The sequence below is a fragment of the Carassius auratus genome, chromosome 20, assembly GCF_003368295.1.
Source record: "Carassius auratus strain Wakin chromosome 20, ASM336829v1, whole genome shotgun sequence".
NCBI lineage: Eukaryota > Metazoa > Chordata > Actinopteri > Cypriniformes > Cyprinidae > Carassius > Carassius auratus.
In genome coordinates, this window is record NC_039262.1 from 8,048,916 (window position 1) to 8,071,068 (window position 22,153).

Consider the following 22,153-nt stretch of genomic DNA (forward strand, 5'->3'; position numbering starts at 1 on the left):
ATTTTAGCTTCAATGTGGAGCCAAGGTAAATAAAACAACCTGTGTTTTTCTTAACATTACTTTGTCTCATGCGTGAACTCATCCTTGAAAAAGGGAGCAATGTTTTGCAAACGTTTGTATACTGTTCTGCCATCTATCGTTTTCCACACAGATGGTGTCTTTGTATTTCTGCTATATGTTTCTATGATTAGAATGTGAGATATTTGTAAGTTTTAAAAACAACATCTTATAACTTGCTCTTTGTGATAAAGGGACGTACTGTATATGGTGGCACTGAAGCTGGAGTAACTTTTCAGCGACTTTTACAAACTTTTAATGTTCCATTTTTAAACTGTAACTGAGTAGTTGCTTCTAGTGGTAACTTGTAGCATTTACTGCCAATCTCGCATAGGATTATCACATGAATATATGACTGTATCACATTAAGTTTTACAGGACTATTAGAATGCAGCTCTCAAAAGAACAATATTCTTGAATATCTTACATATTGTATTTGTTATTATGGATTGTAATATTATTAGGTCTTTTAGTGTAAGTTGTTTGGAACAGAATCCTTTGTTCAATGTAAAGTAATCGACAAGATCACCGGTTTACGTGGTCAAACCTAAAAATGAGGAGAATGCTCTTTTTGCCAGGACAAATCATGCTCTAAAATAAATATTTTATATCTAATGCTGTCTTTTGTTTTCCACAACCTTTTCCGTTTATGAGCTTTATGCTTTTAATGGATTTAAAATGGCCATGCATGGTATGGTAACTTTATTTTATGAACTGCAAATACAAGTGGGTTTTTAATACACTATTAAGAACCGTTTAGTGTCAGTTTAGTTTTATTATGGCATGGTATCATTATCTTTAATATCTCCGAAATTAGATTTTAATATTACTTCATAATAGCATCATCTAACCTCACATCATAAAATGAATTTATTCATATTGTAAGGCAAGCACTCAAACTGTTTTTATTTCATCCTCGTGTTCGTTTCTGTCTGCTTTTGATCACACCAAATATGATGTTGCGCAATCTTTGCATTGGAGACTTGCGTTCAGGAACCACACATGTTGAAATTCAAACTCTTTTATGTAACTTCCACGACTCACCAGACCGTAGCGCGTGAGTGTGAGTGCTCTTTATTGCTTTGACCCTAAAGCCCAACCGGGTGAAAACCAAAGCAATCCAATCGAGGCGTGATATTTCCGGGTCCTATGACTTATCAGGTGGTTGTCCGGTGGGAGGAGAGGGAGCGTGTGCTTTCTGTTTGAATACTTTCCTTACTCACGTCCCCGAGCCCAAAGCACTTCTCCAAACTGTGTGAGGGAGTAGAGAGGAAGTTGTTGATTACAAGTTGCCCAAAACTTTCCTCTCTCATAACTGACATTTGGCAGCATGGCAGGCGGGTCTGTGTCGGAGTGTAAGGAGTATTTGTTTAAAGTTTTGGTAATCGGGGAACTTGGTGTGGGAAAGACGAGCATCATTAAGCGATACGTGCACCAACTCTTTTCGCAACACTACAGAGCGACCATAGGAGTGGATTTTGCGCTCAAAGTCATCAACTGGGACAGTAAAACACTAGTGCGACTACAGCTATGGGACATCGCAGGTAAGGACGTGTAAATGGAAATGTCTTAAATCTAGAATTAATTTAATAAACATACAGATACAGTTTTAAATGTTTTGTATTGTATATGGCCACCCTTATAGTAGTATACGTTTTTAACCCCCTTGTCTCGAGATTAATAAGCCTCCAGGCACGCACAAGGTAGCACATGACTCTTGATGTAATGTTGAGTTTAGACTAATGATGGAAAGTCCGAGTTCATTCAGAGTTTCGGTTCCTCTGAACAGTTCGTTTCAAAGAATCGTATAAAGAGTCAACTTTTGTTATAGTGTAAATCTTTACATTTCAGTTAAGTTTTATTAAAAGCATCAAATATAAAGGATAGTTTTAATTTCCATGTGTCAACTTTGATTCCGTCCATAACACAATCCAAATAATTAGCATTTACAACTTAAACTCTGCATTTAGCTACTGTTGTTATCACTCGGTTGAAAAGGTTACATTAAAACGTAATTTTTTCCTAAGCCTGTTACAACTGTCAGTCAGTTGTAAATATATTTTCAGATCATTTTATTTGTAACGTTTCTACCACCACACTTCGACAAATACTTTACTATCAGTGACTGGTTCTCGAATCATGTTCAAAGGGGATGTTCTCTGTTCATCAGAATCGTGATTTAAACCATTTAATTTTTTTTAATTAATTAAAAATTCGTGATCCAAAAATCAGATTTGTGAACGAGTTAGTGCACAGGTTCAAGTGGTTCATTAAAATGATCCGACACGATGAACGATTCCAGATCTGCTCCAGTAAGGCATCCAAAAGTCTACTTAAAATGAAACCGGGAAATCCTGGCTATTATGACAATAAAAAAAAAAAAACAGCTTGGAAAGAATACGCTAAACTTTCTGAAAGCCTCGAATGAGTGTGAGGTGTGAGTCCCAGCTTACTGTGATCACGTTAGCGAAAATAATTACTTACGCTATGTAGGTCATGTTGTGAGAGAGGGAGGGGAGTGATATGCCACTCCACTCCGTGAACTGCCTATGATCTAGACATAAAAAGGGGCCAGAACGTGTTAAAAGTGTTGTCTTTAGACGCAGCCTACCAATCTGCGAGTTATTAAATTACACATATGCGTTATCTTTGTTGATTCGGTGGCACAAACAGACCTACAATACCACCAGTGCTATGTAACTGAACGTGCTTTAGTGAAAAGGGAAGTGAAATCACGTATCAACTGAAACATTGACGTGACGCAAGTCATAAAACAAGAACGCAATCTCTTTTTGAGCTTGCTTGCTTTCTTTCATTGTATCCCATGTGAGGTAACAACTGAATTGTATAACTGTACTAGCCTTCACTTGCTTATAAAATCACATTCAGCAGATTGCCTGGCGCTCCACATGAAAAAGGAACACTCTTATAAGTTATAACACCGCTCGTGGACTTTTCATTCATTCACATAACATACATCTATAAGCTACACAACTGCCATAGCTATTCTGTTGTTCTTTTGTTTAATATGCAATAAAAATCCCACCCATACAATACAGTCATACATTTAACCATGTAAATTATGACATATAATATTAATATATATTTTAAACATTTTATTCTAAAGTCTAAAACACGTTTTTATGTTTTTATTATTATTTGATACATCAGGCTTTAATAACACATACAGTATGATATGATGAGAAAACAAGGAGCTCCAAGAAGAAAAACTATTTCATCCAGAGGGCCACTTAAACTGATCAAAAATAAGCAATAATATAAATGTGCAAACACACACACACACACACACACACACACACATTTGACTGATGTACAAATAAACATTCTTCAAAAGTCTGTTATGCATTTTATATTAATTCTTCTTAGATTTTTTTTTATGTATTATCAAGTAAATCTAAGTAGCTCCAGTCCAGTAGATATTCATCTTAAAGTATTACTAACAATATAAAACACAAAAAATATAAATATATTCAAAGATTTCACAGCAAAACTATGCATGTACCAAAACCTGAAGGTGGACATTTTTATAATTATACTAGAAGGCCTTTTACTGCCTTAAAGGGTTAGTTCACCCACAAATGAAAATTCTTTAGTGTTTTACTCAAAATATATAAAAGTGTATGTGAGTTTCTTCTTTCAGACGAATCCAATCATAACAATTGACCTTGCTCTTCCATGCCTTTCAATGGTTAAGAAGACGTGAAATAAAGTGCGTGCATCTGTAATAAAATGTCCTTTACATGGCTCCGGGGGGTGAATAAAAGCCCCTCGTAGCTAATCAATGTGTTTTTGTGAGGATAAATATCCAGATTACCCGCTTGCCCCCAATGAAAGTCTTGGAAGAGCAAGGACAATTTTTACTATAACTACGATTGGATTTATCTGAAAGAAGAAAGTCACAAACACCTAGGATGCTTTGAGGGTGAGTTAAACATTTTGGGTGAACTAACACTCTAACATGTATCTATCAATCAGAAGGTAGAAAGCATGTAAAAGATTGATTACAACCGACTTTTCAGCAAAGGTTTGATCAAATATAATCTAGTAAGATTTCTAGGGTTAATAATGTACTTTATGATTCAGTATGACTCAGCATTTTCACACTAAAGTGCTTGCGAGACATTGGAGAGCTGTCTGTCTGCAATCTATTCACACTCTTTCTCTTCCCATTACTGCACTGCTGCTGTCATAAGAGGCAGACCCACACTGCAATCTCTATATTTCCCCAAAGACAGATTATGTCTTTCCACTGCAGTATTCTAAGAGCACAATAGGTCCATGGAGGCATGTGTAATTCAATATACTGTACCAACTGTCCACAGCAAACAAATGGACAACTTTAGTTTTCAATTTAATTTCAGTGTCATGTGCGTCAGCCTCCTGTGAAATTGAATCGTGTGGATTTGTATGGCAGGGATGGTTTATTGGTCTAAATAATGATGTATCACCTTGCCTACTCTGCACCCTAAACTCTGTACTCTGGCATGATACAAGTATTTTTAAATTGAAATATATCTCTGACGTGCTCTTTGAAGCCATGTTTCTTTAATAAATGCAAGGTTGCGATTTGCCAGGGGGGATGGGGGGGATTTCCCCCCATCTGGTCTATGCATCTCTGCATCTGCTGAATTACTTTTATCCCCTGTGGGGATACAAAACATCCCGCAAACCTGCTCTGACTTCCCGATCTGAATTAAATGATTTGTGATTTGCGATCCGAATGGAGTGCTTCGAAATAGAGAATCATTTTGTGACGCAATGGTTTAACTGATTCAGAATTTCAAAAATCTACTTTGTGTTCTTCTCTATATTTGTTATTTGAATAACTGTGGACATTAAATCATTACAATTAATAGGCCTAACGTAGGCCTACAATGTTTTAATTTAACTGAGATCACACTAAATACAGTTTTTATCATATAAAAAAAAAAAAACATAAAAACTTCCAAAAGCACCCCCCCCCCCTCTGGTTTTTTTCACAAATCGCACACAACTTCACTGTTACTGGGACACAATGCAGAGAAAACATCTAACATCTAATAAAACATAATTTTTCCTTTTTATTTTTTATTTTTGGAAGAGTGATAGTTAGAGTGATGAGATTTTTTTACTTCAGAAAGTTTCAAATTCTTTTTTCTCGCAAAATTGCCTGGACTTTCAAGTTGTTCCCCAAACATTTGGACTTTCAGTAGCCTACTCCTTTTTTTTTTTTGGCTTTTTACAGGAAGTGGAGATTAAATTAAAAAAGTTATGTTTCATGTCAAATAAAAATATATGTGTAGCAAATGAAACATGCATACATTTCTGTAAAAAGCATAAAACAAAATTGTCAAACACAGAATGGCAAACAAACATACAGTCTTCAGCCAAAAAGTTATAAACTTTGTTTTTAGCCTTTAAAAGACATTAACTTGTCTAGTTTAATTTTTTTTTATCTCAGATCCTGAGGCAAAGTTATTGTAAATAATATACTTTATTATTTTTTGAGAGTTCATAAGTTTTTCATAGAACATTTTCTTACATTGTGATAAATTACCTGTACTAGTTGCACTAATTATTTCGACATTTTGAGTATGAAGTCCAAGCTATAATGAAAGATTAATACGGGCCCTATAGGAAAAAAAAAACATATTGCATTTTAACATTACTATATATAGTTAAAAATTCATTATTTTATATGAAATGGGGATTACATGAATGAGATTTAGTGCATTTATAATTTAATAAAATGTATAACTAATAAAACACATCAAGTATATTTCTGTAAAACAAATATAAAACAAAATTTAAACCCTAGAATGGCAAACACATGTACATTGTCTCTAGCCAAAGAGCTAGTTTTCAGCATTTAAAAGCCATTTTAGAGGACTGAGTGGCAGTGTTTCATCAACCGTGGATTGTCCTTCATTTAGACGCTAGTGTTTCTTTAAAATAGTTTATGTACCCTTTTTTCTTCATTGCTTTCTCACTCAGCCTTTTATTCTCTCAGCTCGGTCTTGGTTGTCACAGTGAGCTGCAAGGACAATGTCAATGAAGTGTGAATTAGAGAGGTTCTTTCAGTGTGTATGTGGGTGCATGTGTGAATGTATCTGGAGAACAATACAACAATACTGTACTTTACTATGCGGTGTACCATATCAATGATGTGCAATTGTAAAAACACAAGCATCTCATCTGTTCACTGTGACGTCCTGGCCCAGTTCCCAAAGCTAGTCCAGACCTGTATCATTCTGGATAAAGTTGATCAAAGTCTGCCCCATTTATGCATTTACTTCTACACTGCTAATTAACCCTGTTAATCATGCACATAATTGGTATCTCAGTGGTACTAATCAAGTACGCAGTTTTTCTATACCCGCACCGACTAGCGATTACGATAATGACCCTGAATTGGATGACTGTAATCAAGGCCTTGTGCAAATACGTATGTGTCGGACCCTGACTGAAGCCAGGGGCTCACCCGCCTACCTTGGCCCAGAATAGCAGTGCTCCACTGGGGCTGTCTGAAAGGAACATGCTTATTACAGACATGGAGCTTTAAAGAAAGTCTTAACATTGTGCCAAGGATTGGGAGCAGCAATGCATTCGTCCATCCATCCAAAATATGGTATTTGTTAATGTATTTATTTCATCTTCAGATGTATATGTACAGTATGTATGTATGTGTGTGTGTGTGTGTATATGTGACGCTGGACCACAAAACCAGTCTTAAATTGCTGGGGTATATATTTTTTGCAATATCCAAAAAACCATTCTATGGGTGAAAATTATACATTTTCCTTTTATGTCAAAAATCATTAGGAAAATAAGTAAAGATCACGTTCCATGAATATTTTTTTAAAATTTCCTACCGTGTATATATATATACATATATTAAAAACGTAGTCAATAAAATATAAATAAAAGTTATTAATATCTGAAAAAAAATCAGCTGAAAGTTCTGTTTATTATATGTATGTCATTTTTATTTTATTTTTTGAAACTTTTCTAAACTACAGTTACAGTGTTCTGTGTCAATATTGGCTTGTCTTCGGGGGTGTTGATTGCAGATAGTCTTTACTCCAGTGCCGTGAAGCCTCTGTCTCTGGTCATTAGCTGTACTGTTGTTTAGGGATGTAACAGTGGCCCAAAGCGACTGAAGTGTGTTGATGTTCCACGCAGCACCAAAAAAAAATGCAGCTGGCTCGTCTGGCTTGGATTGTTCCCATAGCAACACACCCACAAGATTGTTATCTTGATAAAGGCCATGCAGGAGAAACTTCACGTTGCCATGGCTATGGACAGCGAGTATCCCTGTCTCCCTACGCCACCACCCTCTCTTTTCTCTCACCGTCTCAAGCTTTTAAGTGATCTTTTTTTCAGGATCACAATAATTCACATAAGTAGTCATATGTAGAAGTGTACAGATTTGTTGTGACGTTTAACCAAGAAATTAAGCAACAGGGTACTTTAAAATAAGAAAAAATGCTGTTGGTCACATTACTGTAGTTTGAAAGTTACAGCTTTTTACCCTATACATTAATTAATTGAAAAATGCAATTATGCAGCTACTCTGAATTTCTAAAATTTGTACTCTGACAAACCTAGTTTATTGCAAGCCATTTCCTAGAGATGTCAGTTGTCTATGACTGATTTAATTTCTGTTCCACATATGATTTCTCATTGATCTGATATATTGTATTTAATAAAGCCAGTGGTGTGGTTTTAAAAGGAAGTAACAGAAACTGCTATCAGAGAACTAGTGACTTAATAAACTTTCTCTATCATTAAGACTCACTCAGTGTTGTCAAAACTGTTCATTGTTAGTCATATTTATTTTAAATCATTAGCCGCTATTGACCTCTCAAAATGTTGATTGGCCCGTCTCTTTTGCCGCCATGCAGTCAAAGCTTTTGTTTACCTCGGGTCCCTTTGTGCCGTTGAGAAACTGTCAGTTTGTGTTGTGCTATATTTGCACATGCTACAGGCGGGTCGACATCCCATCGATTCTTTTGTGAGTTGTAAAAACAAGTCCATTGATTGGTGATAAATGGAGATGGATTCTTGACATTGTTTCCCCTGGAGGGAGAATGAGGTCTCCCACCTCACAATTATTGACGCCACCATTCCTGACCCTCTCATTCCCCGCATGAACAGTTTGAGGTATCTGCATTATTGATCAGAGGCACAAATGATGAAAAATGATAAAAATGACCTAAAACTTTACCACCACTGTACCTCGCCTGCCAAAAAACACCTGTAATAATCATGAATCCTGCCGTGTGTTCATTTTTGTTTTTTACTATCTGCCATTTTTATTTAAAAAAAATTACTTTACATTACAAAACACATATATATATTATTTATATATATAAATAAATATATATATATATAAACGGAATCGGTTTGATGTTTGTTTTGTCAGATCAGGCCCATCACATCTTCTTGAGAAAGTAAAAGTATTTATAAGCATAACTTTAGTACAAATTGTTTTCACAATCAAAGAAAAAGTGCATTTCTTTGAATTGGCCAAACTAGATGAACTCAAAAATGTTCTTCTTGGCTTCTTCATTTTAGTGCAATTTCACACACCCCTCAGGGAGCCAAGGACCAGGGAAAGCACCTTTCATTGTGAAACTATTACATCACACTGTGGCTTTTTTCACAGTTAATACAAGAGCTTTCTACTCCATTTGCCTTTTTCATGTCGGGCTAAGCCTCAGCTTTCACACTATTCTCTCAGCAGTTCTTCTTTTCTCTTTCGATAAGTAGCCGACTTACTGTGAAGCACTGCAGGTACAGTTCGCTTGGTTCACTGGTCTTCTGTTTTTCTATGGTAGCGCTTTAATTCTGAGAAAATACCAGTTCACAACCGCATGCACAGCATATTGGGGCATAAAGTATTGATCAAGGGTACGATTCTGGCCCTTTAAATGCTGTTTCTAGGAACTAAAAGCAATTCTGAGATTTTCTTTCTTCTCTTGCTCTGTGACAGCTGGCCCAGCGCACCAAATGTATTCACGAGTGCGTATGTAGCTGGTCTCTGGTTATTCAGTATCTTTAATACATCAGAGTGAGTTTTTAAAAAGATTTTTAGGGCTGTGTGCCCAAAATGGACTGGGAGCCAAGAATTAGGTTCTGTCTACTTGTGTGTCAGCCCTCCGGTGTGTTCACCTTAGGTTAAATGGTCTAAATTTAGACCAGCAATCAAGAGCAATTAGCTGCTGAGAGACCTAAGGAGCTTTTGGCGTGTGAAGTGCGTAGCTGAACAAGCGAAGATAATGGAGCTTAGACCGTCGGGGGGTGAAATGTGCTCTATGTTTCAATGCTGATCACTGAAAACCTAATATAGACATCTGAAGGTCTACACACTATAACCTACTGCATTGCATGCAGCGGTAGAGAGCAGGGTTGGACAGGGACAAAAATTTGGCTTTGTAAAAATCCAAGTTCATGTGGCCCACACATACCTTTGTGAATGTCAATGAGTGCTTATTGGGACTTTTAAATTTAAATAAATAAATACCACAAATCTATAACAGCAGATAATACTGAATAGGATTCAGTTAACTATATTAATATTGCTTATTTTGCCTATTAAAAAGCACAATTGACAGTAAAGCACTTATTTTGATTAGGATGCAGTAAAGTACATTTACTGCAATAAGTAACAATAAATTTATGCACAGCTGAATATGTCACTCTTACTTGTAATTATTAAAGGTGTCTAAATATGTGAATTTCAATTTGTTTCCATCGTAGTTAACGTTTTAGTAATTAAAAGTTTATCCTAATTAGTTGTGTGCATACGTTTTTTTATGCAAATTTTTTTAATTTATGTGCATCTTGGCATTTCCATCCAGCTGTTTTTATTTTTATGCACTAATCCAAAATGCGCATAAAAAAAAGATGGAAACATAGCTATTGTTATGCCAGTAGTTGGCAACAAGTGATTGTCTTCATAAGTGAGTCGTTCATTCAACTATTCAATCAACAACTCTTATTCATTCATTAATTACTTCATTGACTGCCATAACGAGCGAGCCATTGAATCATTCATTTCAACTTTCAGTTTTTGCTGGTCAAGCAAAAATAAACAGCAGCTGGGAGAGAGAGTGATTTGGGATCTGGCTTTACTGCTGCATAAACAATGAGACCAGAGTGTTGTAGACTTATGGAACTGCTCTGAAGTCTTTTTGTTGCTGTGGAAAATTCACAGATCTGATTCTGAGGGGTCTGTGTTACTTGATGCTAGGTGTTCACAACTCTCTTTAAAAAAATAGCATTTAGCTAGCATACCGCTAAAAATATACCAATTAATTGCAGCATTACTCAAAAGCCTTCAGTTTATCTTGCTATTGTTGAAATGCATCATTCAATCTTCCTTGTGTTGTGGGTGTATATCCGTACCTACCTCCTTGTGTTGTGTGCGTGTGTTTGTACAAGTGAAATATCCCTTTACAATTCCCTAATGTTGGATGTCATATGTGACTGGAATTGAAAGTATGTAACAATCACCGTAATCGCAAATGATTGTGATTAGTTCAAATAATCGCAACAGGCCTAGCTTCTCTCTTTCGTTCAATATGACAACCGTTTTGGTTTGTAGTGAAGCAAGTTCACTGTCTCTTTCTATCATTTTCTCCTTCTCTAATTGTCTGTTGCTTGTCTCTTTCTTGTTGTCTTACCTTGTTCTTGGTCTCTTACAAATTTTCTCTTTACAATTTACATCTGTCCTCTTCACCGGCTCTTAGTTTTAATGCCTTGCTGTGTTGTATCAAAAAGGAGGTCAAGCTCAGTTTTTTTCCTTTTAAGCTAGTCAGAATAAATGGCAGGTTCAAAAGCTATTTCTTAACCGCTTTCCACAATGTGCTGTTTTGTACATTTAAAAAATATACACTTGAATATAAAAGCTTGGTGTATGCTCTTGATTTTTACACATTAAGGCAGTAAATGTAATGATAAGCGAGTGTGGTGAATTTAGGTGAGAGGGATATGAGAGGGGTGTGTGCACTGAGTCAGTTCTTTGATGTGTTATTAGCAACTACCGTTGGGTGAATCTTTCGCTCCACTCTTCCTTTTTTCTGTCCATCTAGTTCTCAAAGATTTTGCGCTGTGCTTGGCTTTATCCCTCCCCAGGCAAAATGAACTATGAGACCGAGCAGCACATCTCAGACTGATTGTGACCAGAATCAGTCAGACTTTATGTTCTGTGGGCTGGAACACCAAATGCTCTCATTAACTCCCTTGATAAAAATGTATGGAAAACATGTTAGGAATTTCAACTGGATGAATATGTTTGTTCCTCTCTATCACTCATAATACTTGTGCTTGTATTATATGTTTGTCTCATGTTTAGGTCAAGAGCGGTTCGGGAACATGACCAGAGTTTACTATAAGGAGGCAGTGGGTGCGTTTGTTGTTTTCGACATTACTCGAGGCTCTACATTCGAGGCCGTTTCAAAATGGAAGCACGATTTGGACAGCAAGGTGAAACTGGCCAATGGCAATCCCATCCCTTCTGTCCTTCTCGCCAATAAATGTGACCAGAAGAAAGATGGATCAAACAATTCCTCACTTATGGACAACTTCTGCAAGGAGGCTGGGTTTTTGGGATGGTTTGAAACATCGGCTAAGGTAATATAAGCTTGTCCTATGTTCACTTAGCCACTTAAATGTTTGTTTGTGCTTGGTCAAACTGAAGGAGAACTTGTCACGAGACATTTTTGCTAAGAATAGATGCTTCTCACTACACCTTTCCTCTCTAATCAGCTCAGACGACCATGAAAGCTGCCATATTAGATCAAGTATTTAAAATGGCTGACATTCTCTGTGGTATTAAGGCCAAAACGGCAGTCTTAAGAACATTAGCCACTCCTCCTGCCTGAATCACCAGACTTGTGTCAAATGTGCAATGTGTAACATATCACGTGAAGCAAGGGGATGTATGGGATTTTTGAGGGAGAAGTTTTTAATCTCAGCTTGAATTGCTGAAACTTTGCCCACTGATTTATAATGTTGTACTAGTAGCACAATATTTCTTAGTACATTGGCTTAAACATGAATATCAAATTTGATTGATACAGCTATGTTTACAGATTGACTGAGTGCATTGCAATACATACTATTTGTGTACATTTTTTGATTGTTTTTATTAATTTATTAAAAGGAGTTATTTTCATTTTGTTACAATTCAAAAGTTTGGAGTCATTTAAATTGAAAGTAGTATCATTGGAGTCATTTTTATTTTAAAGAAATCAATACTTTTATTCAGCAAGGATATACCATCAAAATTGGCAGTATAGGTGTTTATAATGTTTTAAATAAATGCTGTTCTTTTGAACTTTTAAATTCATCAAAGAATTATGAAAAATCCCAGTTTAAAAAAAAAAAAAACATTAAGCAGCATAACCGTTTTCAAGTGTGATAAGACATGTTTCATGAGCACTAAATTATAAAAATTTTACATTTTAAATATAATAATATTTCATAATATTAAAATTTTATTCAACCTTGGAAAAACAAAGGACTAACAACATTAAAACATCTAATGGACCACAAACTAAACAAGTATTTTTGCTTTTTGACATAATAATCATAGTAATATTGTATTATGATCTGCAGGCTACATCAGTAAAAACATGCATTTTAAATATTTATTTTAATTGATCAATTTGTTTATATATTATCATTTATATTATTATTAGAATTAATTTATATTATTTATCCAACTATATTTCACTATTATTATTTAAGCCCTTGTGTTTGTGACATGGAAGTCATCCTGTCTAAATAAGTGATTTTCCTTAGTTTCCTTACTTTCACATGGTTTTTATTACAAATGGTTGTCATTCCCGACTAAGATCCATATAGTCACTTATTTTACAGTATCAGTGGAATCTTAAAAACACTGCAAAAGATTAAGTTTTACATCAGCAGTTCCTTTGATGTATTCTGCACATTAATCTGTTTCCTATATTACACACATTTGAGGGATGCTAGGCGAGTCTGGATAAATTAAGTTAGCTAAAGAGAAATACTCTGGGTTGAGAGAAGGAAGAAAAGAGGAACAGGAAGGAGGAGAAGAAGATGTCTGTTTGTTAATTCTGGGGAGTACAGTGTCTTGAAGAGTGTGTGATTGTGTAGGTATTTAACTCCCTGTTGAATTATACCCCTTGAAATGCATTTTCAAGTCACACGTTTTGGCCTTAACTATATCTTTACTGTGTCTTGCTATTTAAAAAGTGTTTGTTCGGTTTCTGTCTGTAGCAGTGTCTGGTCTTAACTGTTTAACAGAAGGTGTCTCATCAGTCAGTCTGCATAAGCACATGTTTCTCAAATAGATCTCCCCATTAGGGACTCAAGCACACAGATGTCTGGCAGGGAGCTCTGGCACCTGTCGTGTGTAAGTGTGTGTGTGTGTGTGTGTGTGTGTGCACGTGCATGTTTGTGTATGGTAAATATGTCGGCTCTTATCTATCGGGACCTCCTCATGTTCAATCAAGCCTCGATGTTGACTGATCTAAAGATCGTTTCCGTCTCTCTTTTTATCTCCTGCTATTGCTCCTCTCCCAGTGGACAGCATGTGTATTTTGTTTTTGCACCTTGCCCCACTTTTTTGAACAAATGACAATTGTAGGAAATGTTGGAAGACCATTAAACCTTAGAGTAAAAATATTAATAAATACATACGTAAAAATTATTGTGAGATAGAGTTTTAAATAAGAAATAAAATCACATTGGGAGATATAATGTAACCGTTGTAAGAAATGAAGTCACGTTGCAAGATACTGTATGAAGTGACATTGGGAGATATATTATAGCAATGATAAGAAACTGCAATCATTTTTTTATTGTTCTGAGATAGAAATAAATCCATGCAGTATAAACACATGAAACTACAAAAGATAGATAAAAAGCAGAATCATTTAAAGAATAATTTTCCTCCTTGTTTTTCAGTGTACATGACTAAACATCCTTAAAAATAAATGTATTTTGGTAACAAAATTGTTTAAGCATAAATCTCATGAACCTTGAGTTCATTTAATGCATAAAACAAGAACAAATTCGCAAATTGAGCAAGAAAACTAAAAACTTTATTCAGGTTAAGTTCTTTGAATAAAAAGAGTCTGGCACACATTTTTGATTCTAGAGAAAATGAAATCTTTTTAAAGATGTTTAGACGTTTTTACTGGATAATTGGGCAAAATACTTCCTATTAAATGTGTGGGCAGACCAGTAGGCTACAGGGCTTCTGTGAGCTCTTTAGTTTTAATTGATTATCATTATAGTTTCATAACAAGTCTTTAAATTCAATCAAGCTTCTCAATGGCCCATGCAGATTTCAAAATGGCAATGATTTCAACCATTGTTTCTACCAAAGGAGGTCACAACAGTTCATCGCCCTTTAAAACAAGCAAGAGCACAGAAAGCTTTTCGAAAGTCATGTCTCAAACATTCTGATGATGATGAAGCTTGAAGACTCAAGTTATTTGAACGGCTCACTGCAAGCAAATAGTGTTCCGTAGGCCATGTATTAGCATTACTGATTATATTGTTTTTCTTGCCCACTGCTGGACATCAGTTGTCTAATAGAAACAGTCATTGTCACTCAGCACGGCCGTGCCACTTTTATTGTGTTCAGTACTCTGGGTGAATGACAAATATGGATGATTGGCTTTTGTTTAACCTTTCGGTTTTTTGCCCTTTTCCTCAAATCTGTCTCATTCCCACTTTATTGCTTTGAAGCCACAGACTGCTGAGGGATAGAGGGATGTAAATGGAAAGACAGTGAACTGTCTCAAAAGAGCGATGAGAAGAGAGACGTCGTGTAGGCGGATGCCATCAATCCAGCTTCATGCTGAAGTACCTCTCGAAGCTTCACTAAGCACTCAGTTTAGCTTAACAAGTTAGGTCTATTGACCGTTCTGTAAATGATCTCAGTATTCTGGAAAGGTTTCAATGTCGTTCCAAACGTGTATGACTTTTTCTTAAATTAGATTAGATTAAAATTTATTGTCATTGCACATGTGGGTACAAGGCAACAAAATACAGTTCTTCTGCAAGAAATATATTTTGAAGAATGGCTCAGTGTTTTTTATCCATACAATGAAAATCACTCAGAGGTCGACTGATATTTGGACCCAACTGTCTTCCATTGTATGATCAAAAACAGTTCAAGTAACAAGAAAATGTCTTCTTTTATCTTATGGAGAAGAAAGAAACTCATACAGGTTTGGAACAACATGAGGAATGATTTTCTACTGAACTATACCTTTAACATTTGACTCTGTTCACTGCAGGAGAACATCAATGTTGATGAGGCTGCCCGGTTCCTGGTGGAGAACATCCTCCTCAATGATAAAGGTCTTCCAATTGAAGAGAACAATGGTGACAAGATTAAACTGGATCAACATATAGTGCCTGCTGAGAGCAAGTCAGGTTGTTGCTAGTGTGGATGCTCTTGTGTGTCCCATCGTCTGACGTGGAAAGAAGGCCAGGGACCGAGCTCAAGAAATTCCCCAATTCCACCTCATCCCGAACACCTGCCACGGATCACAGCATAATCAGGGGTCAACAGTTTGAGCTCTAAAAGGGGAGAAGACATCACTGCCAAAGGACAGATGATCAGATCAAAACATTTTTCTGATGCTTTTAATGACCAGTTTTTCTCTCTCACTCTTGTTCTGTCCTTTTAGCGTCAAGCAAGTTACCTCAGTGTGTGCTTGTTGTAATATTGCTTAAAACGAATTAAACTAAATGGGTGTCATAGGACCAGGCAAAAAACAGTAAAAGTTCTTAGCCAAAATTAAATCAAACTAATGCTTTTGTCACAGAGGGTGAGCTGTTTTAATAAATTCTGGACTATTTGCATCTGCTGCTGGGAATCACCACCCTAAATTTTTGCAGGAGAAGTTCTCAAGATGTCACTTTATGGCATAATAGTACATATTCCCAGGGCATTTAGTCTGTTGTGAAGATCCAGTCATCAATCTTGAAGCTCTTACCACAAAATAATTTGATCAAGAAAATGAATCGTCCTCTAATGTGAGATCTGTAAGAATCATGGGCCTAAGCATGTGTATTTGTGGTTCAGAGAGTAAGATCATGTTGGTTTTCCTCAGGCTTGTTAATGTTAAAATATGTTTATTAATTGTTTGTTTTTTTAATTGGCGCTCAGTGAGGGGATCTGAGCATTTGCTCTGTCCAGTGCTTTATTTTAGAATCACCTGAAGGCAAATATACATTTTAATATGCTGGAGCAAGTTTATCAAAATTGCATATAGTAACAATGTCAGAATAAAAGTTTTTAAATGGTTTATAGTCTTATCTTGTGTGATCTCCATGAACATGTGAGAGGATGTGCTGTAAAATTTGAAATTCTAACAAAAGTTGCATTATCATATAATTATGATAATATGAAATGTGGCAGTATATATTGGCTGTTTTTCATAGATGCTGAAATTGAGAATCCTGGATTTAGTGCAGGTGAAACATTGCCGTAGGTCATCTTCAGATGGAGGATGAGCTGTGTATAATGGGAAAAGGGGACAGAATCAGTTATGCTTGACTACACAGGTGCTGTAGATGTGTTAAGAGTGCCATCGATTTCAGAAAAATTGTACAAGCAGTAATCATACCATTCATGTATGTGGCGATAGAAAGACAAATGTGCTTTGGAAAATGGGTTCATTTAGTCATTGTGTTTATTATGTGCAGAGCTGGGTAGTAAATGATTACATGTACATAATCAGATTCCAAAAAATAAGTAATGTACTTATAATTAGATTTTAACATGTCATCAGACTAGTTACTTTTTTATGGCTTACATAATAACATATTATTTACACAATAGCAATACATTATTCAATTTAATTTAAATGACCATTGTATTTATAAAAATAATTTCAGCTTTTTCAAGTGTTTCAATATTGCATCAACTAAACATTCATTTGGTTTAACTTTATTTTGGTGGTCCCTTTAAGACATTCAGTAGATATTAATCAGACAGTCTACTAATACTTTAATGAGAGTTTATTGACATGTAGGTGGAAAGTTACTTATTGTAGACCGAATGTTCAAAAAGGACCATCAAAATAAAGTGTTACCATTTTTATTTTAATTATCACGCTGTAGGTTAACCATGTATTTCTATGTCTGTAAAAGGCTTATGTCTTTCAAACACATAAAAATGCACAAATTTACAAACTGATGCTCTTTCACCTAATATGTTTACTTGAAGGACCCCTGAGATTTTAAAATAAATATTTTATTATCACATTTGCTTGTTCATGGTTCTCTGAAGTTAGTTATGGTCACATGACATGCAAGTAAACAAATATTTCATTTTTTTAGTAAGTGTTTTATTTTATAATGACTTATTTAAATGTTACATTTTGATGATTTAATTAATTATTAACTTTTCACTAAACTCATAATTCATAAACCCCCTGCAGTTCCTTCACAAACATTGCAGTAATGTAATGTTTAATGCAATCTATGTTGTTAATAACAATGAAGGAATATATTATATTATATATATATTATAATATATCTTTGTATTTTTTTATCAATATGGTATAAGATTATCCTATTTAAAAAAATGCGATAAACGAGATAGTTCATAAGTAATCTAAAAGCAGTCTGATCATATTACCTTAAAATGTGTAATGTAATGGATTACTTTAACTACAATTAAATTAATATTTATTTTATTTGAATAGAAAATCTCAACTGAGACTTTTTAAAAGAGAAAAAGAAAAAAGATGATGCAATGTAAGGTATCGCGAGATGACGTAATTACTTGCTGACTTAAAAGGTACATTAAGTGGTCGTGAGTAAGCCAATGTTTTTTTGTATCTGCAAATTTAAAAAAGAAAGTATATATATATATATATATATATATATATATATATATATATATATATATATATATATATATATATATATATATATATATATATATAAAGATCCTAAAATTAATGAATCGGTTCTTTGAAATGAACTATTCGAGAGAGGAGAAAAGAAACGAGTCTTTCTTCCTGTCGCTAAACGACAGTGTCCTCAAGGGTTTGTTTGAGGAGGTCAGGAGGAGTTCATTGGCGCGAGGTGGTAATAAAGCCCTGCGCTCGTGCTGTCGGCAATCCCAAGCGATCCTGTCGCCTAGCAACATGACAAACTTTCCCTACTGCCTGAGTCTCACCCTGGGCATTGCTTCCTATTCATCATTATCTTTCGTGCTTTAATCAGCCAAGTGTTGCTTCAAACTATGAACTCTTAGATTAGAAATAAGGCCTACGAACACTCGCAATGTCGAAGACACCCAAGAAAAAGACGTCTTCCTCCAGTCTCGTCGCTTCTTCGCCTGGACACTCTCCCAAAAAAGAGTAAGCTATGACTGAAGATTCATTAATACAACTTCGCTATGGTTATCCTCTCGAAATATTTAAATAATATGGATAAGTCGCAGATAATATAATTAATAAAACATTTATTCCACCCTATAACTTTACTGTATTGTGTTCAGCCTAAGCTTACGAAAGTTGTTTATGTTTTTAGTAAAATATTATTGGTGGACGATCGGTATGAGTGACGTGAGTTTTGAATTTGACAACATAACTTACAACATTTTCCTTTTATGAAAGCCTAATACGAAATTGTGTTTTGTGTGTGTATTTTGCATTAACAACAAAAACATGCCTACTTTTCTAACATTAATAACATACAATCACATTTTCTTTGCAGTAGATTAATAAACATAATTTACAAATGTAAAAAATTTAGCATTCATTTTAGCTACAATTTTGTTCCCTGAAGAAGAAGAAGAAGAAAAACAGTGTTTGAAATAATGTTTGCAAAGGAAAAAGTTTTAAACCTAAATATATAGTAGGCACTGTAGGTAGAGAGACTGATAGTAAAATGCAGTTTAGATTGAAAATAACAATTGAAAAGACTCATCACAAATCATGCCAATTCAAATGAAATTATTATATTAAATAGTCATCTTTTTAAATAGACTACATTAAAAACGTGCTGTCTCTAGAGCATCCTCAGCGGTCAGTGCATCAGAAAGTCCTGAAGAGCCAAAGAAGAGTCTCATCTCTCTCTGGCCGGAGTGGAGCGACACTGAGGTCAATGCTGAGAAATGGGATGCAGCTAAAGCCTCTAAGGATAGCAAGGTGAGAATTGATGAGTTGAACGTGATTTAATATTCAATGCCTTTCCTTTATAAAAGCTTTACAGATCAATGTCTGGATTGGTGAGTGCAGAAATCTGTTTCAGCAGACTGTTTATCTTGAGAGATGCACTGTATTGTTTCAGTTGATGAGTCAGAGTGTTTGGCAACTACCATACACTTTGTAATTTGATCATTATATATTTAATAGCTTTTAATCTGTTTTATATTTGTTTTCCTTTGAATGCAAATCTAAAAACATATTGAGCATTTTATGCAACAACATTGCCAACAGCTCTTTGATGATCCAGAAGGGAAGGTTGAACTTCCTGCCTCCTTGAGAGTACACACTTGGAAACGTCCTTCAGACTACATACTTAATAAGGTAAGGGTTTATCAGCGATATTAGTAGCTTTCACATCTCTAGCAATAAACAAACTTGGAGAAGCTCAATTAACCTGAGTAGGTAAAGTAGAAGTTGAACAGAGTTTGCAACATTTGTCAAGTGTACTAATGAATGTAGTTCTGTTCGATTGATGTATTACAACATGACACTAAACTAATCCTGTCCTGACATGACCAACCAACACGCACACGAAGCATACTTGTCTATTTTTTGTGTGTCCTGTTCTTTAGTTGCATGTTTTTTGGGAAAATCCAATCTTAGCCTCAGTGCTGAGCTTAATTGATGGAATCTGTTTACGTGCTTTCATTAGAGTTCAGGTTGTGATTAAATTACCTCATGCCCAGCACAACATTTCACAATTATTCCTCCATTTTGATGAGTCTATGCAAGTCATGGGATGCTAAATAGTCACAACAAGCAGCAAAATCACAGGGCAATCAAGGCTAGGCACTAGAGGTCTGAAACCAATTATTTTTGCCATCTGACTAGCTGTATTTAAGATGTTTAATTGACAGAACGAATGAAGGTCAACTCTGTTGCCATTTCCATGGCAACAGTTGGGATAAAAAGATGAAAACAGTGATTCTTCTCTCCAAGTATGTGAGTGATACTAAGAGCCTTCAATTTACATTTGATTAAAAGTCCATTAACAGAAGATTATTAAATATTCATGGATTCATGTCCCTCAGAGGGTCAGTATGATCTGTGATAGTAGTGGGGGAAAAAACCTCTGGGAAATGTGAGAAAATGTTTTATATTTTTCATTTGTTTGAGCACAGAAATTGTGATATCTAATACACCTATAATGTGTAACTGTAACTATGAAACTATAATCACTTTTACTAATCAGGTATAACTTTCATAATATTTTATGGTGCAATCTTCTGTTTTATTTGAGCTGAAGCAAGGAAGCTGAAACTCATCAATGTAGATCTTTAGGAACTGGAATTACTGTATCTCATCCTTTCAATCAGACTCCTGTTGTAGTGGAAAATGAAGCTGCCTTCGACCTTACCTCAGCAAATGAGCATTTACTCTCTAGTGAGGTGAGTGAATAAATCATTTCGGATGGCCTGCATTACTGATTAGAACTAAGAATAATTCATTTAGTTGGAATTAACCTACACTGTGTCTCACTCTTCGTCCTGCATGGCGATTTCACAGCTTATGCGATGGGTCATTAGTGAGCTCTACATTCTGTGGAAAGTCTGTAACACAGCAGAGGAGAAGGCCATCTCCACAGAAATAGTTTCCAGCCTTTGGAAACCCTGGGAACACATTTACTCCCTGTGTAAAGCAGTGAAAGATCACATGCCCCTCTATAATGCCTATGGGAAGTATGTTATTAAACTCTACTGGATGGTAAGTTCAGGCTGAATATTGACACCACAATACTTGTATTGTGTAACACTGAAATAGCAAAATTTACATGCGTACACACACACACACACACACACACACACATAATGGTCTAATCAGTATGTCATTATGTTATGTCAGATGATCCATTATTCAGCACTCATAAGTGCAACATTTATTTGTTTTTACCAGATGCTTTTATCCAAAGTGATTTACAAATGAGGAATAATACAATCAATTTAATATAAAAAACAATTACTAAAAGCCATCACTGAATTATTATTATTTTTTTTTATTTAGACTTTTAGTCAGGTTTGTTTCCCTTTGTTTTGAATAACTAGAAGAGTTTTGTCAAATAAATAAATAATGGAAACTCAAAATAACCTGGAATAGCTAAGCAAAAATTGACATTTCCGTCAAAAACAAAAAACAAAACAAAACAAAAAAAAACTCACTCTCGTTTAATTTTTTTCTTTAAAAATAATCTTTAATGGACAAGAGGTTCCGGTTGGTCATTTACAGAACTGGAGAAGGAAAGGAATCGGATTGGCTATAGGTGTAATGTATAAAATATGTACACAACAAATGTACACAGGCTGCTCAACACCTATTGTAGCATGTGTCCACGTTTTCCTGCTGGAAGGACACTGTGTCCTTTAGGTGGTGATTAAGTGAGAACACAACCCTTATCAGGGAGCCAAGAGAGTCGGTAGAACAGTGTCTGTCAGGTTGTTCTATCCTCTGGGCACAAGAAACTGAGAAACAATTATTTACCTTAACAGCTCCTAGTCCTAAATGAGCAAACAGTGACCTACACGCAGGTAGCTGTGATTAGTTTTAGGTGATATCAAACACTCTCTCGGGTACAAAACATTTTAGATAAGGCCTATGTGCTGGACAATAGTTATCTTGTTGCTGACTTATCTTCTAAGTTCACTCTCTTTAATAAAACTCTATTAGAGTTAATGATGTTTATAACTGTATTTTACGCTGCTCATTTTACTGTGTACAAAATATGCACTAATGAACCATGGACTTTAAAGGCTCATCTGACTGCTGATTGATACACCTTTGATTTTGTTTCCATTAAGATGGGTTTGATGGTGAGCAGATCATTAAAATCTGAATTTTATATTACTGTGCTATAAAGGACAGCA

General features: G+C 35.3%; 2 protein-coding genes across 2 annotated transcripts in view; both read left to right on the forward strand.

Annotated features, from left to right (window-relative positions):
• Positions 1-1,199: 1,199 nt before the first annotated feature.
• On the forward strand, positions 1,200-16,380 carry rab32a (RAB32a, member RAS oncogene family). Its single transcript, XM_026290813.1, has 3 exons — positions 1,200-1,601; positions 11,417-11,694; positions 15,360-16,380. The coding sequence occupies exons 1-3, from the start codon at positions 1,388-1,390 to the stop codon at positions 15,507-15,509; spliced, it is 642 nt and encodes a 213-aa protein (XP_026146598.1). The 5' UTR covers positions 1,200-1,387; the 3' UTR covers positions 15,510-16,380.
• Positions 16,381-18,189: 1,809 nt separating this feature from the next.
• adgb (androglobin) overlaps positions 18,190-22,153 on the forward strand; it is a 31,379-nt gene continuing 27,415 nt past the window's right edge. The window contains exons 1-5 of the mRNA XM_026290814.1: positions 18,190-18,443; positions 19,100-19,235; positions 19,527-19,616; positions 20,612-20,683; positions 20,802-20,999. Of these exons, the coding sequence (XP_026146599.1) occupies positions 18,367-18,443; positions 19,100-19,235; positions 19,527-19,616; positions 20,612-20,683; positions 20,802-20,999 (573 nt within the window). The 5' untranslated portion in view covers positions 18,190-18,366. The remainder of the gene's footprint in view (positions 18,444-19,099; positions 19,236-19,526; positions 19,617-20,611; positions 20,684-20,801; positions 21,000-22,153) is intronic.